The 17,151-nt window shown below is 40.7% G+C and overlaps 1 protein-coding gene across 1 annotated transcript; it reads right to left on the bottom strand.

Moving 5' to 3' along the window:
* Positions 1 to 1,469: 1,469 nt before the first annotated feature.
* On the bottom strand, positions 1,470 to 16,322 carry LOC306830023 (alpha-2-macroglobulin-like). Its single transcript, XM_079353240.1, has 34 exons — positions 15,775 to 16,322; positions 15,489 to 15,669; positions 14,762 to 14,915; positions 14,459 to 14,511; positions 14,103 to 14,123; positions 13,636 to 13,801; positions 13,476 to 13,560; positions 13,236 to 13,386; positions 12,909 to 13,026; positions 12,722 to 12,831; positions 12,471 to 12,638; positions 11,646 to 11,873; positions 11,446 to 11,509; positions 10,916 to 11,061; positions 10,690 to 10,839; positions 10,503 to 10,577; positions 10,033 to 10,121; positions 9,189 to 9,414; positions 8,615 to 8,741; positions 8,237 to 8,358; positions 7,766 to 7,817; positions 7,567 to 7,650; positions 6,733 to 6,909; positions 6,252 to 6,327; positions 5,703 to 5,859; positions 5,372 to 5,446; positions 4,543 to 4,705; positions 4,274 to 4,461; positions 3,748 to 3,960; positions 3,071 to 3,195; positions 2,455 to 2,545; positions 2,308 to 2,376; positions 2,119 to 2,224; positions 1,470 to 1,755 (listed from the first exon to the last, which is right to left on the bottom strand). Exons 1-34 carry the CDS (start codon positions 15,858 to 15,860, stop codon positions 1,700 to 1,702), a joined length of 4,152 nt encoding a protein of 1,383 aa, XP_079209366.1. The 5' UTR covers positions 15,861 to 16,322; the 3' UTR covers positions 1,470 to 1,699.
* Positions 16,323 to 17,151: the final 829 nt, after the last annotated feature.

Here is a 17,151-nt window from a genome sequence, read left to right as displayed (position 1 = left end):
CCGCAGACCACGTGTAACCACACCAGCCCAGGACCTCCACATCCAGCAGGTTCACCTCCAAGATCGTCTGAGACCAGCTACTCAGACAGCTGCTGAAACAATTGGTTTGCATAACCAAAGAATTTCTGCACAAACTGTCAGAAACCGTCTCAGGGAAGCTCAACTGCATGCTCGTCGTCCTCATCGGGGTCTTAACCTGACTCCAGATCGTCGCCGTAACAGACTTGAGTGGGCAAATGCTCACATTCGATGGCGTCTGGCACGTTGGAGAGGTGTTCTCTTCACGGATGAATCTCGGTTTACATTGTTCAGGGCAGATGGCAGACAGCGTGTGTGGCGTCGTGTGGGTGAGCGCTTTGCTGATGTCAATGTTGTGGATCGAGTGGCCCATGGTGGTGGTGGGGTTATGGTATGGGCAGGCATCTGTTATGGACGAAGAACACAGGTGCATTTTATTGATGGCATTTTGAATGCACAGAGATACCGTGATGAGATCCTGAGGCCCATTGTTGTGCCATACATCCATGAACATCACCTCATGTTTCAGCAAGATAATGCACGGCCCCATGTTGCAAGGATCTGTACACAATTCTTGGAAGCTGAAAATGTCCCAGTTCTTGCATGGCCAGCATACTCACCGGACATGTCACCCATTGAGCATGTTTGGGATGTGCTTGACCGGCGTATACGACAGCGCGTACCAGTTCCCACTAATATCCAGCAACTTCGCACAGCCATTGAAGAGGAGTGGACCAACATTCCACAGGCCACAATTGACAATCTGATAAACTCTATGCGAAGAAGATGTGTTGCACTGCATGAGGCAAATGGTGGTCACACCAGATACTGACTGGTTCTGAGTCCCCAGACCCTCAATAAAGCAAAAACTGCACATTTCAGGGTGGCCTTTTATTGTGGACAGTCTAAGGTACACCTATGCACTAATCATGGTGTCTGATGAGCATCTTGATGTGGCACACCTGTGAGGTGGGATGGATTGTCTCAGCAAAGCAAAAGTGCTCACTATCACACATTTAGACAGATTTATGAACAATGTTTGAGAGAAATGGTAATATTGTGTATCTGGAATGAATTTTAGATCTTTGAGTCCATCTCATGACAAATGGGAGCAAAAACAAAAGTGTTGCGTTTATATTTTTGTTGAGTGTATATTATTCCAAATAATTTTACTAAATATAACCCTGCACCAGTCTCATTACACGTTTCTCCTTGTAATCTGCTTAGATGAGTTGAAGAATTTTTCATTTTATTTGGGACAACGGCATATTGTGCTGCCATCAAGTGGTCAAAAAAGAAATACATTTATAACAAAATAAATACACTCAAGCAGATGTGACTTGGAATAAAACTCATGTTTATTTTGACTCTTACTGGAAGCATCAAGACAACATCAGTGTTCAGGCTGCAAATGAAAAGACAGCAGGACAATCAAAAAGCTGACAGCTGTTTACATTACATCTTGCCTCCTTAGACCAGTGGGGTCAAAGGAGGATGTATCAGACAGGGATAGCCTCACACACAGGTGCATGTGTGAACAACCAATTCTGGAAGATTTGGGGTTCAACCTGCCTTAAAAAAGTAAACTTAAAAAAGGAAATTATTCAGAGTGCATGTGTGAAAACAACTAAAAATTAAGAATAAATATCTGATGACTTAATGTTTGGAAAGCAAGCCGCTCTCACACTTCCTTTCCTGTAACACAGGGGTAGATGTACTGAGTCTCAGCCTGGTCACCTGAGAGAAAAGAAGAAAACGATCAAAAACAAATTACTGAGCCAATTAAATAAAATGATAGCTTTCTTGTTGCATTTAGAGATCATTGAGGGAAGGCTGTTCCAATCTTGGCTGATCTCTTAAAAGACCCCATTTATCTCTCAGGCCTAAACAACTCTGCTTCACAGTCAAATAAAAGTAGGCTTCTAGCATGCAGACAGCTGTGCTAGAGACTCTGGCTACCTCTGGCTTTGAGCTCCCCAATCCAACCTGGAACAGCAGTGACTTTTTAGAGTTACAAATAAAAAGGTACTTTAAAGACAAAGGCTGTGGTTTTTAGGAGACAGTCAGCCTTTGTCTTTAAAGACTGTAATTTTAGCTCACTTGGCTGGTAGTAGTCGTAGATCTTGACAACAGCTGGCTTCAAGTTCTGCACGGAGAGCTTCTGTATGAGCGCTAACTCATGATTGATGGGTGTGTCTTTCGGCAACTATTAGAAAAGAAAACAGACAATAATGTTTGAAACTAATGTGCAGAGCATTACTTTTTATTTCTCACTTTGACTCATCTCACCTCCGTAAAATAAACCATAACATGATCTTTCTTTTCTTCCACACGATCCACTAGCGGGGCGCTTTTGAGCTGTGAGGAGACAGCAAATTATTATCACCATCATGGTGACATCATCATCTCTCAGGTTAACAATGAGGTATAACTGACCTTCTTCAAAGACTCTGGGTCTGGGATAAATCCAGAGAGCATTTTGATATCCAGGATCACCATGTTTGTATTGTTCTCCGCTCCGCTGTATCTGTACACACCAGTAAATTAGTTACACAGGGACTTATCCTGTACTCAGTGCACTGTGAGCTCCTTCATACAACAGTTATTGGCCTGACAACAAAGACATCATTAGATTGATGTTTTCACTGCAGTGTAGGTTTTGTCAGATAATTCTTGGAAGTCAAAATCAGTCATTGACCACAAGATGTGTCCTTTCATTTGTTCTCAACATTACAGCTTATACATGTACAGAGTATACGTATGCATTCTATTTTACACCCTGTGATAGGCGAGGAAAAAGGGGACGTTTGGGTGCTGCTGCAAATATCAGGTGCCTTTTACTACAGTAGTCAGTAAGGCGTTTTACTAGGATACACAAATCAGGATTGTACAGCTTTTGAGCCCGCTTCATAAAAAAGGCAAAAAAGTCAAAAAGACAACCTCTGATTCAAACAAACACTTAAAGTGTTTGTGTGCGGTTTGTAGGTATGCGAGTGATCCATTATGAAGTTATTTGGAATTTGGTTCCAGTTTGTGTAGAAATTTAACTTACAAGCTCTTGAATTTCAGGGAAAGCCTGCGTCTGTTAGAGGCGCTGCCACAGTCAGCTTCTGGTTCGACATTCACCATCAACGTGCGGACAGCAGTTGGAGTTGGGATGTTGTAGTGAAGAGAAATCTGGAAAACAAGTTTACAACGATCTTCAACTCTTCTCACCTGATTTTGAAGCTGTACATTTTTTCTTTGCAGCATGTAAAGGCCAAACATGTACTGGCGCTGTGACTGTGAGAAACTTGCTGCGATATTTGACTTTAAATAAACTTGAAGACAGAAAATAACTCAAAGAAATTTGACATCAGATTCATTTCAACAGTAAAGCCTCATTGAGATTAAGAAGGTCTTTCCTGAAAGTGTCCTGATGTAAGACAGGCAGAAACACATTCAACATCTCCGTCACAGAGCAGAAAAGTATTATTAATATCTGTAACCTGATGGATCTTCAGTCTACTTTTTAACACATTTAAGAGACCCGCTCCCCCAGACACAAATCCTCCTGCAGCAGAGTCCAAGCTGCAGGAGCAGTGAACCTAAAACTTGTTTTCTCCCTTTACAGGACAGATAGTGTTGTGTGAATGGGTCACAGTGGAGACAGAAATAAAACATACCACATGTTCATCAAGAGGATTCTATTAGTGTTATCAGCAACAATTTGTTTCCACGTTTACTGACCTGCGCTGAAGCACACGCCGTTCCCTTCACCTGCAGGCTGTACTTTTCGGCCCCGCCCTGCAGCACCTGCTCCTGGTAGAGCAGCTTGTTTTCTTGGTTCACGTCGAAGAACAGCTGCATGCTGGGAGACTGGATCGTCACCGTGCTGGAACCTTTTGGACTGAACACCAGGGTGGAGTAGAGAGCCAAAGCCTGGAGAGCCACCACTGTGTCCTACGACAAACACGAGATCAGTAGTATTTGTTATGAAGGCTTTATTTACAGGAGGAAATGATGGCTGACAAAAGCAATGCCAGAAACAACTAAAACTATAGAAAATACATTTAAAGAAAACAAAAGACTTTAGATGTTTTGTAACTGTAATTTCCTTCTTCCCTTCCTGATGCATTTGTGTACAATCAAATTTATGTTGGCTAACTTTGTTTATAAAAAGAGTTTCTAGCTAAGTCACAGGCTTGTCTGAAAACATTTTTAGTAAAGTATTTCTCTTCTAAAAAAGTTCACTTTGACTCTATTTCAGGGTTACCTGTGTGGAGGAGAAGCCTCCAAAATAGTTCTGCTGAGTGGTCAGCCATCTGACGATGCGGGTGGAGTATCCCAGGTCTTCAGCAGTGGGAGAAGAGATGCTGAGTTTGGCCAGCAGCACATAAGAGCTGATCTCCACAGACAGAGAGGAGGTGTCTGTTGCGCTCTGAGACCAGTGGAGGTAACCTCCTGAAACACAAACACACTCATGGTGAGCTATACTGTCAGAGCTACGATACCAGAGGGGGTTCCTTGAGGGGGAAGACTCACCTTTGTGTATTGCAACTGTGTCAAGGTGTCTCAGAAGGTGAGCACGGGTCTCCATGTCACCTGCCAGGGTGAAGACGTACGCCAGCAGAGCGGTGGCGTAGGTGTTGCTGAGGTCACTGATGGACTCCCTGAGGCAGGACAGGCTGCTTTTCACCACAGGATCCTGCAACACGTTTAAGAAGCCACATGATCTGATAAGGAAGTAATCATCGTAATAAATAAATTAAAATGTGACGTCAAAACTCTGACATTTAAAATAATCTTGTTTTAATAAAGAGTCATCTGTGCGTCACTGAAATGGTGCCCATGAGGTACCATTTGGGTAAATGCAGAAATGACCTGGATAAAGAAAACCTAGAAGACGTGTCCAGACTTGTCCGTCTCTTATTTTCACGGTTAAGTGAAGAAAACAATTAAAGTTTGCGAGATACAAATCACATCAGCCTCCAGAGATTAATGGCACAAAAGGTAAACAGTCAGCAGAATCAGTTAAAGCCGTTTCACTGACTGACTTTCACTTTGGCTGTCCAGAGCTTCTTTTTGTGTTTTGGATGGAACAGTTTGTCCTGACAGAAAGCTCAAACCCCTGTTTGTTCTGAATGTGTCTCTTTAGTGAAGCACATGCTGCAGCTCCTGGTGCTCTACTGCTCTCTGATTGGTTAAATCATTGACAGCACACATCAGCTGTAGTCACCTACACTTTCTTTAAGATTTTAATTTGGGCATTCTCAACGCCCCTCGACTCCTCTTTTTAATTCAGTGTGACGTTGTTGTTTTACCTCTATAATATAACACACACAACAAAGCTGTTGAACAAGTCTGTACTTACATTAACAGACGAGTTCATCTCCAAGAAGGCAGCAGTGATGTACGCACTGAGAGTCACTTCATCAGAGACGCCGCCCTGAAGAGAGAAAGCAAACGGTGACAGGGATGTCCAACGATACAATAACATTAAAGTTTAATCAAAATTACAATTCTGCACACAGTTTTCTCTAAGCTGATAAGATATGAAACAAATCAGCTCTTCCGTATCTATTAACAGAATCATTTTCACCTTGGAAATATAAATATGTGCCGATAAAGCCTTTTTTTTTTTTTTAAATTTGACCCACAGAGCTGACTGGTTTGTCATTTCTACACAGACAGTTTGTGTTTACCTTCATTCTGTTGTGGAAGAGTTTCCCCAACTGTTGGAAACATCCATGTTCCTGCTGTTTGCTCACCAGCCAAGACTTTGACTCTGAAATCTTTTCTGGGTCGATGAAGACGAACAACTGTGCTTTGGCGAAGGATCTCAGCACGAAAGCCGTCAGCCTGAGAACATGAAACAAAGTTACACCAACATCTAAGTGAAGACTTGATTCTGATTGGCTGCAGGGTGTTCTGGATAATGAACCTCTTTACTCCCAATCCTGCCTTTGTTTGGTGCACGACATCCCCTTACATTTCCTGTCTCTCTAGAGAAGTAACAACAACAAGGGGCTTAAACATTTATTTCCATGTCTCTGAGTAGTATCAAAAGATCGATAATGCAGCTAAAGAAATTTAAAGACTGAAAGAGTGTTTGTCCTGCACTACATCCAACCATACAAGGATCTTAACCTTACTTAGATTAGACATTCACAACAACAACCTGAATGCATAATGGAGAAATAGAAACATTTGTCTACACAGAACATGTGGATAGGATTCAGTAATGTTCTCACCAAGTGTTCCCTGATCCACTTCCAAATGTGCTGTAAGCTCCTCCATGATGCTTGTAGTTCAGCTGTCTCTGGTAGCCTGTTAAACAATCACAGATGAAAACAGATTGACTGTACTGAACACTTTCAACAGGTGAGCTGATGTGAGAACACGACGGGAAATATTCAGGAAGATTCACAGAGAGGAAGTTTGAGGCGATGCTGACGTTTCGTTATGTCCCTCAGTATGTGAGTTCTTGAATTCAAGATTTTTTTTGAGTAGGGTCGTTTCTTAATTGGTTTAAAATGTGATGTTACTATGACAACCATTTGGAGACTAAGCTTCTATTGCATCTGTATAACTATCCTAACTGCAGGAATCTTTTGTTTTTAACACATCATGCAACATTTATTCTAAGTAAGTAAAAACGATGAGGTTAGTTGAAAGATGGAAGAGACTGAATATTTTATTTTTCGCATTCCTAAGAAAACAACAGATACACACCACTGGTCAGGAAGTTGCCAGCCTTTTCCATGATGGCCGGGGTCAGCTGCTGTGTGTTCTTCAGGTATTGGAGGATGTAGATGTTCGGGGCCAGAAGAGCCATGTTCTGCTCGCCACATCCATATGGCATCCGCAGCAGCCCGTCCAGGTTCTTCAGAGCTCGGCCCAGGATGTCACCTGAACAAAAACACAGACTTCATTCATTGCTGCAATTGTGGACACTTTCAATTTCACTGTAAATGGTTAAAAGTTTATCAAATCAGCAACACTGGGTCTCATGAAGAAAAAAACCCACCTACACAGTTTTCACATTCACCAAAGGTTTCTTATCCGGGATTTTTCCTCAGCTAAAAAGAAAATCTCCAAACAGTCGGAAGGACTTGTAAGGAAGATAGTGTCATCATTTGTTTTGGGGGTCTCTCCGAGTGGCAGACTGTGGCTTATATAGCACAGAGATTTATATTCTGGATGTTTGGGTATTTGATTAGATAAGGACGTTTCAGCACTTAGATGTGTGCAAGTAAACTTCTGAGACTTGACTGTTGATTTTGTCTTTACCTACAGCAACAAATCCCAGAAAAGAAAATGCTGGGGAATGTCAGAATTATCTAAAAAAAAAAAAAAAAAACTGGATGAGTTGAGAAGAAATGTCTTCTAAGAAAGATTGGTGACTGAGGTTCATTGAGCTTTCCGCCACCTTTATTACTTAGCTCTTTTTAAACACCATGAATACTAAGGTCCATAAATCCTTTCAGGACAAAGCCACACATTGAAGTCTGTTAATAGCTGTGAAGACAATCACTCCACTGCAGCAAAGAGAAATCACCAGTTTACCCAGGACTGAAACAAGAGCACGGGCAGATCCTTGGATCACATTCTCAGGGAGCGATATCTCGACTTCCTCTGTCAAAGTCTCATCTGTAAACACAAAACAAATCCTTTACAGAGAAGAACAAAACGAGGACTCCGAATAAAATTCAAAAAGACCGACATGATGATGTGGGGAAGAATCTTTTGCTTTTTCCACACTGACCTTTGGGACAGAGCAGCCAGTTGTGGGTCTTGATCACCTCAGTTCCTTCAGCCTGAGGAGCAGAAATGATGTCACTTCCACATATTTAGCATGAGATGCTAATGATAATACTGTGATACTACAGAAAAGAAAAGCTGATCTCAATGTCATGTCCAGTCTCTTTTTATAGCCTGGTGCTATGATGCATAAACGCTGCTTTAAATTAGACACTGTATTCATTAGTGATAAAGACTAACTAATCCTTCAAATAAACGTAAACAGTGACTGATCGCTCTGCAGGATCACACAAAAATAGTATGACTTGAATACTGTAAGTTGTCAAGTTTTTCAAATACAAAAATAATGCTGTTGAAGACGCCTGACCCAAGTAAAAGCAGGGTGAGTGCGTCGATTAATAACACCCTGATACATCAGTTGAAGTTTCTCTGTATGAGTTAGAGATCCTTTTTCATTGTGCTGTAAGGTACAAACCTTTACAATGAGGGATTTTGTGACCACGTCGATGCGACCTCTCTCCGGCACGCTCACAATCTCATTGTTACATGAAGTGTGAGACGCCACAGCCTCAGCAGTCACAGACACGTTCATAACCCCTGAAACAAAGTGAGAACATTATCAACAATATGCCAGACAGCCTGTTTACACTTGTATGAGAACAACTTTAAATCCATTTCAGTGTCGGCAAAAAGGTAACTTTATATACTAGTTTGTAGGGTTTTTCAGGAGAATGGTGACGATGAGTATAAAATTGTTTTTGAGTGGCTTGGTCTGACATTTACTCAACATTTTCAGAGTGCATGAGTGAAAACAAACAGTTTAAAAACAAACACAAATAGACTTGACCATCACCTAAAGCTGTGGCATCCATGATCCAGCTGAGGGTCTTGCGCTCGTTGGCACATAAACATGACGTGTACTGGTCACCAGAGAGGGGGGTGAGCGTGTAATCCAAGGAGGGGGCTGGAGTCACAGTGACCTGTTGAAAAGAGACAACTGTATTTTATCATGTTCAAAACGCAAACAACCATTGATCTAAAAAAAGATCCAAACAAGCTCTTCATAATCACATCGATAAGCTTTCCATCCAGAAAATAAAGTTGATTATGTGACTGCGGGTGTCAAAGGTTTTTGTTGACATTATTTTAACTGATTTCAGGAAGTTAAGAGACACAAGTACGTTGTTGTAGTCCTGAAGCTATATCTGCTTTAATGGAGTATTTTCAACTAACTATTTACTTTAACCCCTTCACATTACCTCATATTTTTTTAATATTTATAGTTAAACTCAGTAAAAAGATAAACAGGATACTCTCAGTGCAGCGGGGGTAAACTCCAGGTGACCCCGGGGGCTCTTGAAGATTAAAATGTTTGTCTCACTGCAGAAGGGATGCCACAGCATAATCTGACTATAAACATTGGTTACCATGATGCAGCTGGACAGGTAGTTAAAGACGGTCGCCTTCAGCTCAAAGTTCTCGCCTCGGATGATGGAGTAAGGCAGGCTGAGCTCCAGGAAGAAAGGCTGGAAGACGGTGAGCTTTTTACGAGGAGCTAAACCAAAACCCTGAGGTGACAAACAAAAAGCCTCCGTCTCCCAGGTGGTGATGGTGTCAGGGACAGTGACGGGCACATCCTTTGTTCCAGTCTCCCTGAAGCAGAAAAAATAATGAACACCTAGGTCTGCATTATGACTTGAAGAAATCAGGAAATGTTACATCAAGTGTCACTCTGAATAACAGCATTACCAGTTTGCACAGTGCTTTCAAACCTGATGACAACCAGTTCATCAGCATCAAAGCAGTGTAGGATGGATCAACAAACAACTCTTAAGTCAATCCATTTTTATCAAGTTCTCGTCTCTTTTCTTTGATTGGCTGATGTGATCCTGCTTGGTACAGTAAATAAGACCTAAACTGTGTTAAGAAGCTCAAATCTTCTCTGTACAGCCTGAGCTCGCCCTTAGATTTATGTTTTTTAATAGTTACATTCCAGCATGTTGTTTTGTCTGAACTGAATTTTGGTTCCTCTCTCCTTTAGGTTTTCGAGGTGCAGTCTTTAGCCGGTCCACTCACCACATAGAAGGACGGCTTTCAATGGGAATCTCTGGTGTAACATAATGAGCTACTGAAATCACATCAAAACGTTTGTAGTGCTTATTGTGAAGTGCATGCTATAAAATGTAATCCTGCAGGTGTCACTGCATACAATCATGTGTAAAAGGTAGAAATGCTTTGGGACATTTTGCCAGGTGTGTGATAGAAGCTCACCCAACTTCCACAAGGTCCCAAATCCAAGTCTCAGGGAAAAAACTGCGGACAGTCTCTACAACTCCCTCTGAGTCGTCAGGATTTTCAGCCTCCGCGCAAAGAAGATCATCTTCTGTATAGAAACCAGAAAATATTCCATCAGAACATGTTGTGCTTTAAATCTTTTGACAGCTTCTGAGTGTCAATGAGCAAGTCCAGTATGATAAATGAAAGACAAAAAGTCACCATAGCCCCGGTGGTCACCATATGGTATGTGGTATTCTTGTCGATCGATGAGGCACGATAGCGTCCGAATAAGCAAATTGGTTGCCATCTTCAGCCCAACACTCTAGATAAAACATCAAAGGAAACTCACTGAAAATGTATTAAATAAAACCTTTTTTTAAATATTTCAAACATTTCATAAGAATTACCTGGAAAACATTGTAAGCATCATCTGTGGCATGCCGTGGGCGATGTGTTGATCTCACTGTCAGGCACTCTAAAGGGTCTTCAGCTGAGTATGGAATACGTGTAGATTTTCTGACTGGTAACAGATTAAATATCTGAAAAGAAAGGCAGCTGAATGAGTTTCCAACAGGGGACAAATCTGTCATGTTAAAGAGAGTCCCCTGGTTCTTGATGGAGACTAATAGACAGGTTTATTGAAGCATTTACCTTTTCTGCGTCCAGAGTTTTCCCGGGCTCTTTAATGAGGACGCTCTGGTCGACAGCACTCAGTCCACACAGAGAGTCAGGATGGGACGTCAACTTCAGGATGTTTTCCTCTCCTGGGACAGCCGAGGATGGAGAAAACTCCAGTGACACCTGACAAAGAAAAACTGTCAGTGGGACACAATAAAAGTGTTTAAGAAGCAAAGTCTGTGAGACAAAACACACTGACCTTGTGAGTGAAGCACTTCTCAGTGGAGAAGTCAGCACTGTGGGCGATCACCGTCTCACTGGGGAGGACAGCGTAAGCCACAACCTGGACGTCTAGAGACATCTCAGGGGACACTCTGAACTTGAAGGACATCTCGCCCTCAGTCACTGAAACAGACAGAAATATAGAAATGGTTAACAGGATACCCTGTGCAGAGCCGATACTTTCTCAAGTTCTCATGGTTGCAGAAACTTTTGCTGCATTGATAAGAAATCCTATATTTTTAAAACTTATATCAAAGATCAGCTGCAAGGAGGAGAGAACAGCAGTTCAGTTTCTTTCAGTTTGTTGTCACTGAAGTGAAACTTCTTTGTGTTCCTGAAAGTCCTTAAATTATTTCCCATGTGTTGCAAACAGGGCAAAGTGGTGTGCATTGTTCTTGTTCAGCCTTACCAGCCCCACCCCCCCCCTTTAACCAGAGGTGAGACTAAAAGTTACATACTGGGCCTTCATGGAAAGAAAGTTCCTGATTCAAGCCAGTCTTTTAATACCTGATTTATTTTGGACTTCAACTTGTTTGAATCCTTGCCATACAATGGCTCCTCTGGATAAGACCTGTGGGGTTTAAAAGACACACTGAATAAGTAACGCTCTCTCACAGTGACACCTCATTCTTATTACGGCAGATTACAAACTGTGCTTTTCTTGTTTGTCAGAAGAACATGAATAGACTTCCAAACAGTTCACCCACCAGATACATGACATCAGCAGAGCCTTGAACTTCTCCGACTACAACGAAACGGATGAAGATTTCTGCTTCTGTATCACAGGCAAGTGGTCGATAGTTTCTCTTCACCTCCAGGTAGCTGATTGTTTTAGTTTGTGGAGCAAAAGCTTTGACCGAGGTCAGTGTGTGCTCTCCGGTTTCGTAGTACAGAGATTGATGCTCATCGTATCTCACTGAGGGTTCGCTGCTTACCTAGATTGTGGGGTGAAGTTGAGAAATGAACCTATGAGTGTTGAGCTTCAACCAAGTTCATCAAAGAATAACTTCAGTTTGAGTTCCCACCCTCTCCTCTGAAATAATACTCACTTCACATCATTTTGGGTTTATAATGTAAACCTGTTCATTTAAAGTAACAACATCGTTTTCAGGTTCATGAAAACTATGATGAAATAATATGCTGCAGAGTCTAAAACAACTCAGTATACAGCTTCACAACCCTGTGTAACTTACTATGACAACATGGGAGTATGTGTGTAGTGATGTCAGATTGATGTCTTGTTTGCGTCTATATGAACATACAGATCCCTAAAAGGTGTAACAGAAGTATGTACATCACATATTCTGTTCTCGACTTTTTCCCTGCAAAGAAACCAAATCCCAACCAACACGATCAATCAACCCGACAAAACAGAAAGCTGTACATTCCTGTTCATAAGACGCCAAAATCCAGTCTGAAGCAGATATTTGTGCATAGAGAGGATCAGTAGCAGCGTATTGATCATTTAGGTCTAAACCTTTGTGTGTTTTGATGTTGTCTTAGTTTCTAGTGCAGTTTCACATCGTACTTACAAGAAGCTGGATGTCGTGTTTAAACTCAGCTGTGCTGATCGTGAAAGCTGCGACACCTTCACTGTCAGTTGTGAGATTCTGCAGCAGACGTGAAGAGCACCCCACTTCCTCAAACAACTGCACCTTCATGCCAGGGATGGGTGTGTTGTCGTAAGTCACAGCTTTGACCTGTTAAAAGCACAAAGTTGCATGACTAAACGAAAAGCTGAGACTGTGCTCAGGATCTGATGCACGAGTGAGCGTGAACTTACTTTTCCCTTCACATCTGATCCTTTGTTGTAAATCACGGGTGTGTTAATGAAGAAAACATTTCCGATGACGTAGGATATATCAAGTCTCTTCTGATTATGGTGTGCAATACCTGTACAAGAAGCCTCAGTGTTAAAGCTCATAAAGATATCAACAATGAATAGACTTCAAAACAAGATTGACACTTGCCTGTTCCCTCCTCCTCCACGCTGGCCTTGAGTTGCAGTGAATCTTGAAGCACTTTTTGGTCAAGTTTTGTGAAAGTTGACATCTTGATAAGAAAAGTTGCACAGCCGGTCTTATCCGCCTAAAAAGTTTAATTTAACAGACTAATTAAAATCAAAATAAGGACATTGAGGTTCAGTCTCCAGTTTTGTTGAAGCTTGGTTCAAGCTGGAAAACAATCTTCTGTTCTTTGTTTTGTAATGATAAAACAGGAGACTTTATATACTTTCTTCTTTATTTAGAAGTATGTTGAATGTCAAGTAATGCATGTAAGGTTCCAGCAGACTCTACCTGTTTTATCTCCATGTGAGATGGGGGTGTTATCTCAGGGACACGAGCTGGATTATCAGGGGTGACGTCAAAGGTCCTTGTATAATAGTGACCGAGAGGTCGGTGCATCTCAATTGTAACATTTCCTGGAACAGGCTGCCCGTATGTATATCTACATAGACAAATTAAACATGGTGTTTGAATAGAGACATTTTCTGTTAGTTTGTTTAAGAGTGAATGAATGAAAGAAGCTTGACGCACTTTGCACAAACTACAACTTTGATGTCTTCTTGTCCGATTCTAACTTCACCAGCTGCATCTATTTTGACTTCAAATCTCGGCAAAACTGCAGACAAAAACATTTTATTATTGCTTCAATACAAACGTATTGAAATAGAAGGCATGAAGAGAAATAACTCACCGTATTTCTCCACCTTAAAGGTGTGAACAATTTTCTTAACCCCAATCGACACAATGACACTGTAGGTTCCTTCACGAGCCTCAGAGTTTAAGGAGTAAAACAGCTGCAATATTTTCCCATTGGATTGTTTTTGTAACCACTGTCCAATCCTGTTGTTGGCTGAATCCTGTATATGACGAAGGTGCAAAATTAAAATACAGGAGAAACGTGTATTCAAAACAGAATAAAGCCTGGACCAAACTGCCAACTTCTCTCCCAAATGACAGCATGAAGTTCATTTCAATCAAAAAAATAATAACTTATTGAGATTCATTTTCGCTCTGCAGCGCAGTTAGGGGTGCAAGGGAACACTTTGAAAGATTTGTAAATTATACATCTTTTTGACATGTTTGCACAAGTTAGTGTGCAACATCTTTTTGTGAAACAGGTCCCGATACATCGAAAAAGGTGAGTAGATATTTTCTTACCTTAATTTCAATGACAGTGTACTGTGAAAAAAGAAAGCTGTATTAGAGGACATTTTGACTCTGTCATTGTTGCCAGTGTCTTGGTTACATTTCATTTTCCATAGAAAAATCATTGTGTTTCATCATTTCCAGTTTTAACTGGCAATTAAACACTGAATTTATTTTACTCTTTGAGGCTTCCATCATAAACCTAGGTTGGCTTTCTAGCTAGTTTCAAGACCAAACTGCTAAACATTACATTAGAACAATACATCACGTTTAAGTGTTTCAGTAAATCTATTATAAGATCAGCCCAAGTACCAATCTTTAGATTAATAAAATCTAATAATCCAGGAAAAGGCCGTTTACACTCTTACCAAGCGATTGACAGGTCTCAACTTGCTGTCCAGAGAGACGACTCTGAAATTCACTGAGAAATGTGCAAAGAGATATGAAGTTAAAAAACCTCATCTTCTGAGTATTACTTTCAATCCACCTAAACCTTGCACAAAAACGACATTTGTCTCTAGTATATCATTTCTTTGTTGTGGTACCATTTAAAGGGGGACGCAAATTTCCTTACATTGTATAATCATCAAGCAATAAGTCAACCACTCAATAAATTATAAACACCTATTTTATGTAATAAGAAATTGAAAGCCAGACAACTATCTAACAACCTGTTTGTCCTGGGAGGTAGATCGGTTTATCCGTTTGGATGAATGTGCTGGGCTGGTAGGCTTTGAGCAGAACTTTTCGGACTTCTTTTGAGTTAAAAGTTGCCCCGCGGACCTGCACCTCCAACATCCGGACTTCCTCTTGAACTGAAGGAGCCTGTGAAAGAAGGGTACTTTTTTTAGTGTCTTCTCGTTGCGAATGAAAACAGGGAACTGGACCCAATTGTAGTGTAGAACCAATAAACTACTTAGATTATAGTAGTCCCCAGTGTTGTCTTTACTCCTGCCTGTTTTACCTTCCTGTTGATTGTCCTCACCTGTGTCTGTGTTTGATTACCCCGGTCTATTTAATCAGTGTTCCTTGCCTTGTATAAGATTTCTCATGTTAGTGTTTCCCATTGATGGAAATTAAAATCTAATCTTTTAAATTAAGCTCCAGTGGGTAAAGTGATGTGACATTTTCCAGATAATATATTAAACGTGTAACCGCTTGATGAGGGCAGGGAATAGGCACAGAAGCAGAGGTTCCACTTTGTCTACAGGGGACGCCAAAATAAACAACACAAACCGAATATTGCGCACAGGGTTTCAATAGTTGTGAAAGCTGATCATTTCCTTGGCACCCTGCGTTATGATTCTCCATTTTCAGTGTCCGTATTAAGACATTATATGGCAGTTTTTAAAAGTTACAACATTTCCACAGAGGATTTAAGCAAAACAAAAAGCTGACCGTAAACTTAATGCAGGTATGAAACTCCTGACTGGATGTTTCCTCCATGAGAGTCATATTCTGCTGCAGGGACCTCAGAGATACAGTCATCACCAGGGTCTCATTGGGCTTCAAGAGGCTCGCACAGAACGGCGTTTCAGCTCCAGCCTCGATGACTGCAGGAATGGTGACCATGAACTGCCTGCACACAACAAATTGAGCATCGAAGTATTAAACTTAAATTAAACTTACAATCAAACAAAAGTGTGAATTTTATCAAATTTATCAACAATAAAAGTGAACTTACGGCCCTGCCACTGCTTGATCCACACACATCAAACTCAGGTAGACAAACAGTGTCCATGTCAACGTCTGAACCCCAGGACGACCCATGGCTGACTGTGATAAACTCCAAAGACCACCTGTGTTAAATAGCTGCCAAAAATCGACGCACCTTCCCGGAAAATAACACAGCCCACTTATTTATTCTGGGCGGCTTGTTATTCAATCATTACGCATAAATGAAGCCAGTTCAGCAAGTCCTGTTTGGGTTTTTTAAGTCGGAAGGCCTGCATTTAAGCAACAATTTTTACTATATGTCATATTAACGATCTGAGAGCACAAAAAGTATACATTTCAAGTATACGTTCTCTCCTCTCGCCTCACACACGTTGTGAAAGGTATGACGTAGGAGCGCAGTTATCTCACGATAAGTCCGCAAGCGGGTGTAAAATGGGCCCAGAGCATCTGTGTACCCCACTTGAGAAAGGTTCAAAGCTTGTAAAGCCAATTCTAATGGTTTACAAATCTGTGTGCATGGAGTCATAAACCGTTTGTACAGTTTTGGAAACATACAGTAACAACCAAATCCAAGAAGAAGACAGAGAGGACACAGTGTGTTAATAAAAAGGAAAAAAATATGTTATTATTGGTACAGCTTAAAATGTCTGTTTGTAAAAACAGCTGAAACAATTAAAATAATATAGCTGTAAACTGTGATATTATTTAAAGATATTTAACAGGTAAGAAGTGATGTCATACTGTAAATAAGGGTGGATCTACTGTATCTCTTTATTTTTAGAGAGACACATATATACACACATGTAATTATTATTATACTTATTATTGTTATTATTAGACGGTGTGTTGATTTAAAATTTTAAAAACAGATGAACAGATAATTTTGGTTATTGTGGTTGATCTGAGACATAGCCACTCAACTCAAATTAGGGTCTTAACCAACCACTAGGTGGCACCATTACGCCGAGTGATGGAGAGGTCACTGAGAGTGGCTCAACTTTGTTTTTGAGGACATTTTTAAAGTCGCTCTTTAGACCTACTAAACGAGTTTGTGTCTTCTTTCTTTGTTCTTCTATATTTAGACAGACATTTAAAAAATATATCATTCATTTCTTCTTTTCTTGGTTCACTGTTCATCAAGATTGATTTTGTCCAGGGGTTATTTTGTTTGTAATCACTCTCTTTATTTAGACACAACATAATTTCACTGTTAACATGGATTAATACATTGGATGTTGTGCTTTATTTTTGTTGATTTATGTTGAGTCCAACATTTTATTTCATGGTGTTTTTTTTATTTACTTTTTTTTAATCTGGCATTTTTTACTACACACATAGCTTTGAATAGACAGGTCAAGGAAGATGGTCAAGTACAGATCGTATT

Source organism: Symphodus melops (assembly GCF_947650265.1).
Source record: "Symphodus melops genome assembly, chromosome: 10".
NCBI classification, from domain to species: Eukaryota; Metazoa; Chordata; class Actinopteri; order Labriformes; family Labridae; genus Symphodus; species Symphodus melops.
This window is presented reverse-complemented; position numbering and strand designations above follow the sequence as displayed.

Excerpts from the sequence above, each read along its gene's own strand:
- LOC306830023 (XM_079353240.1), bottom strand. The coding sequence starts at position 15,860 with ATGGGTCGTCCTGGGGTTCAGACGTTGACATGGACACTGTTTGTCTAC. Across the intron at positions 11,062-11,445 it reads TGAAGTCCAAAATAAATCAG|TGACTGAGGGCGAGATGTCC; the intron begins GTATTAAAAGAC and ends TGTCTGTTTCAG. Across the intron at positions 7,651-7,765 it reads CTGGCTGCTCTGTCCCAAAG|ATGAGACTTTGACAGAGGAA; the intron begins GTCAGTGTGGAA and ends TTGTGTTTACAG.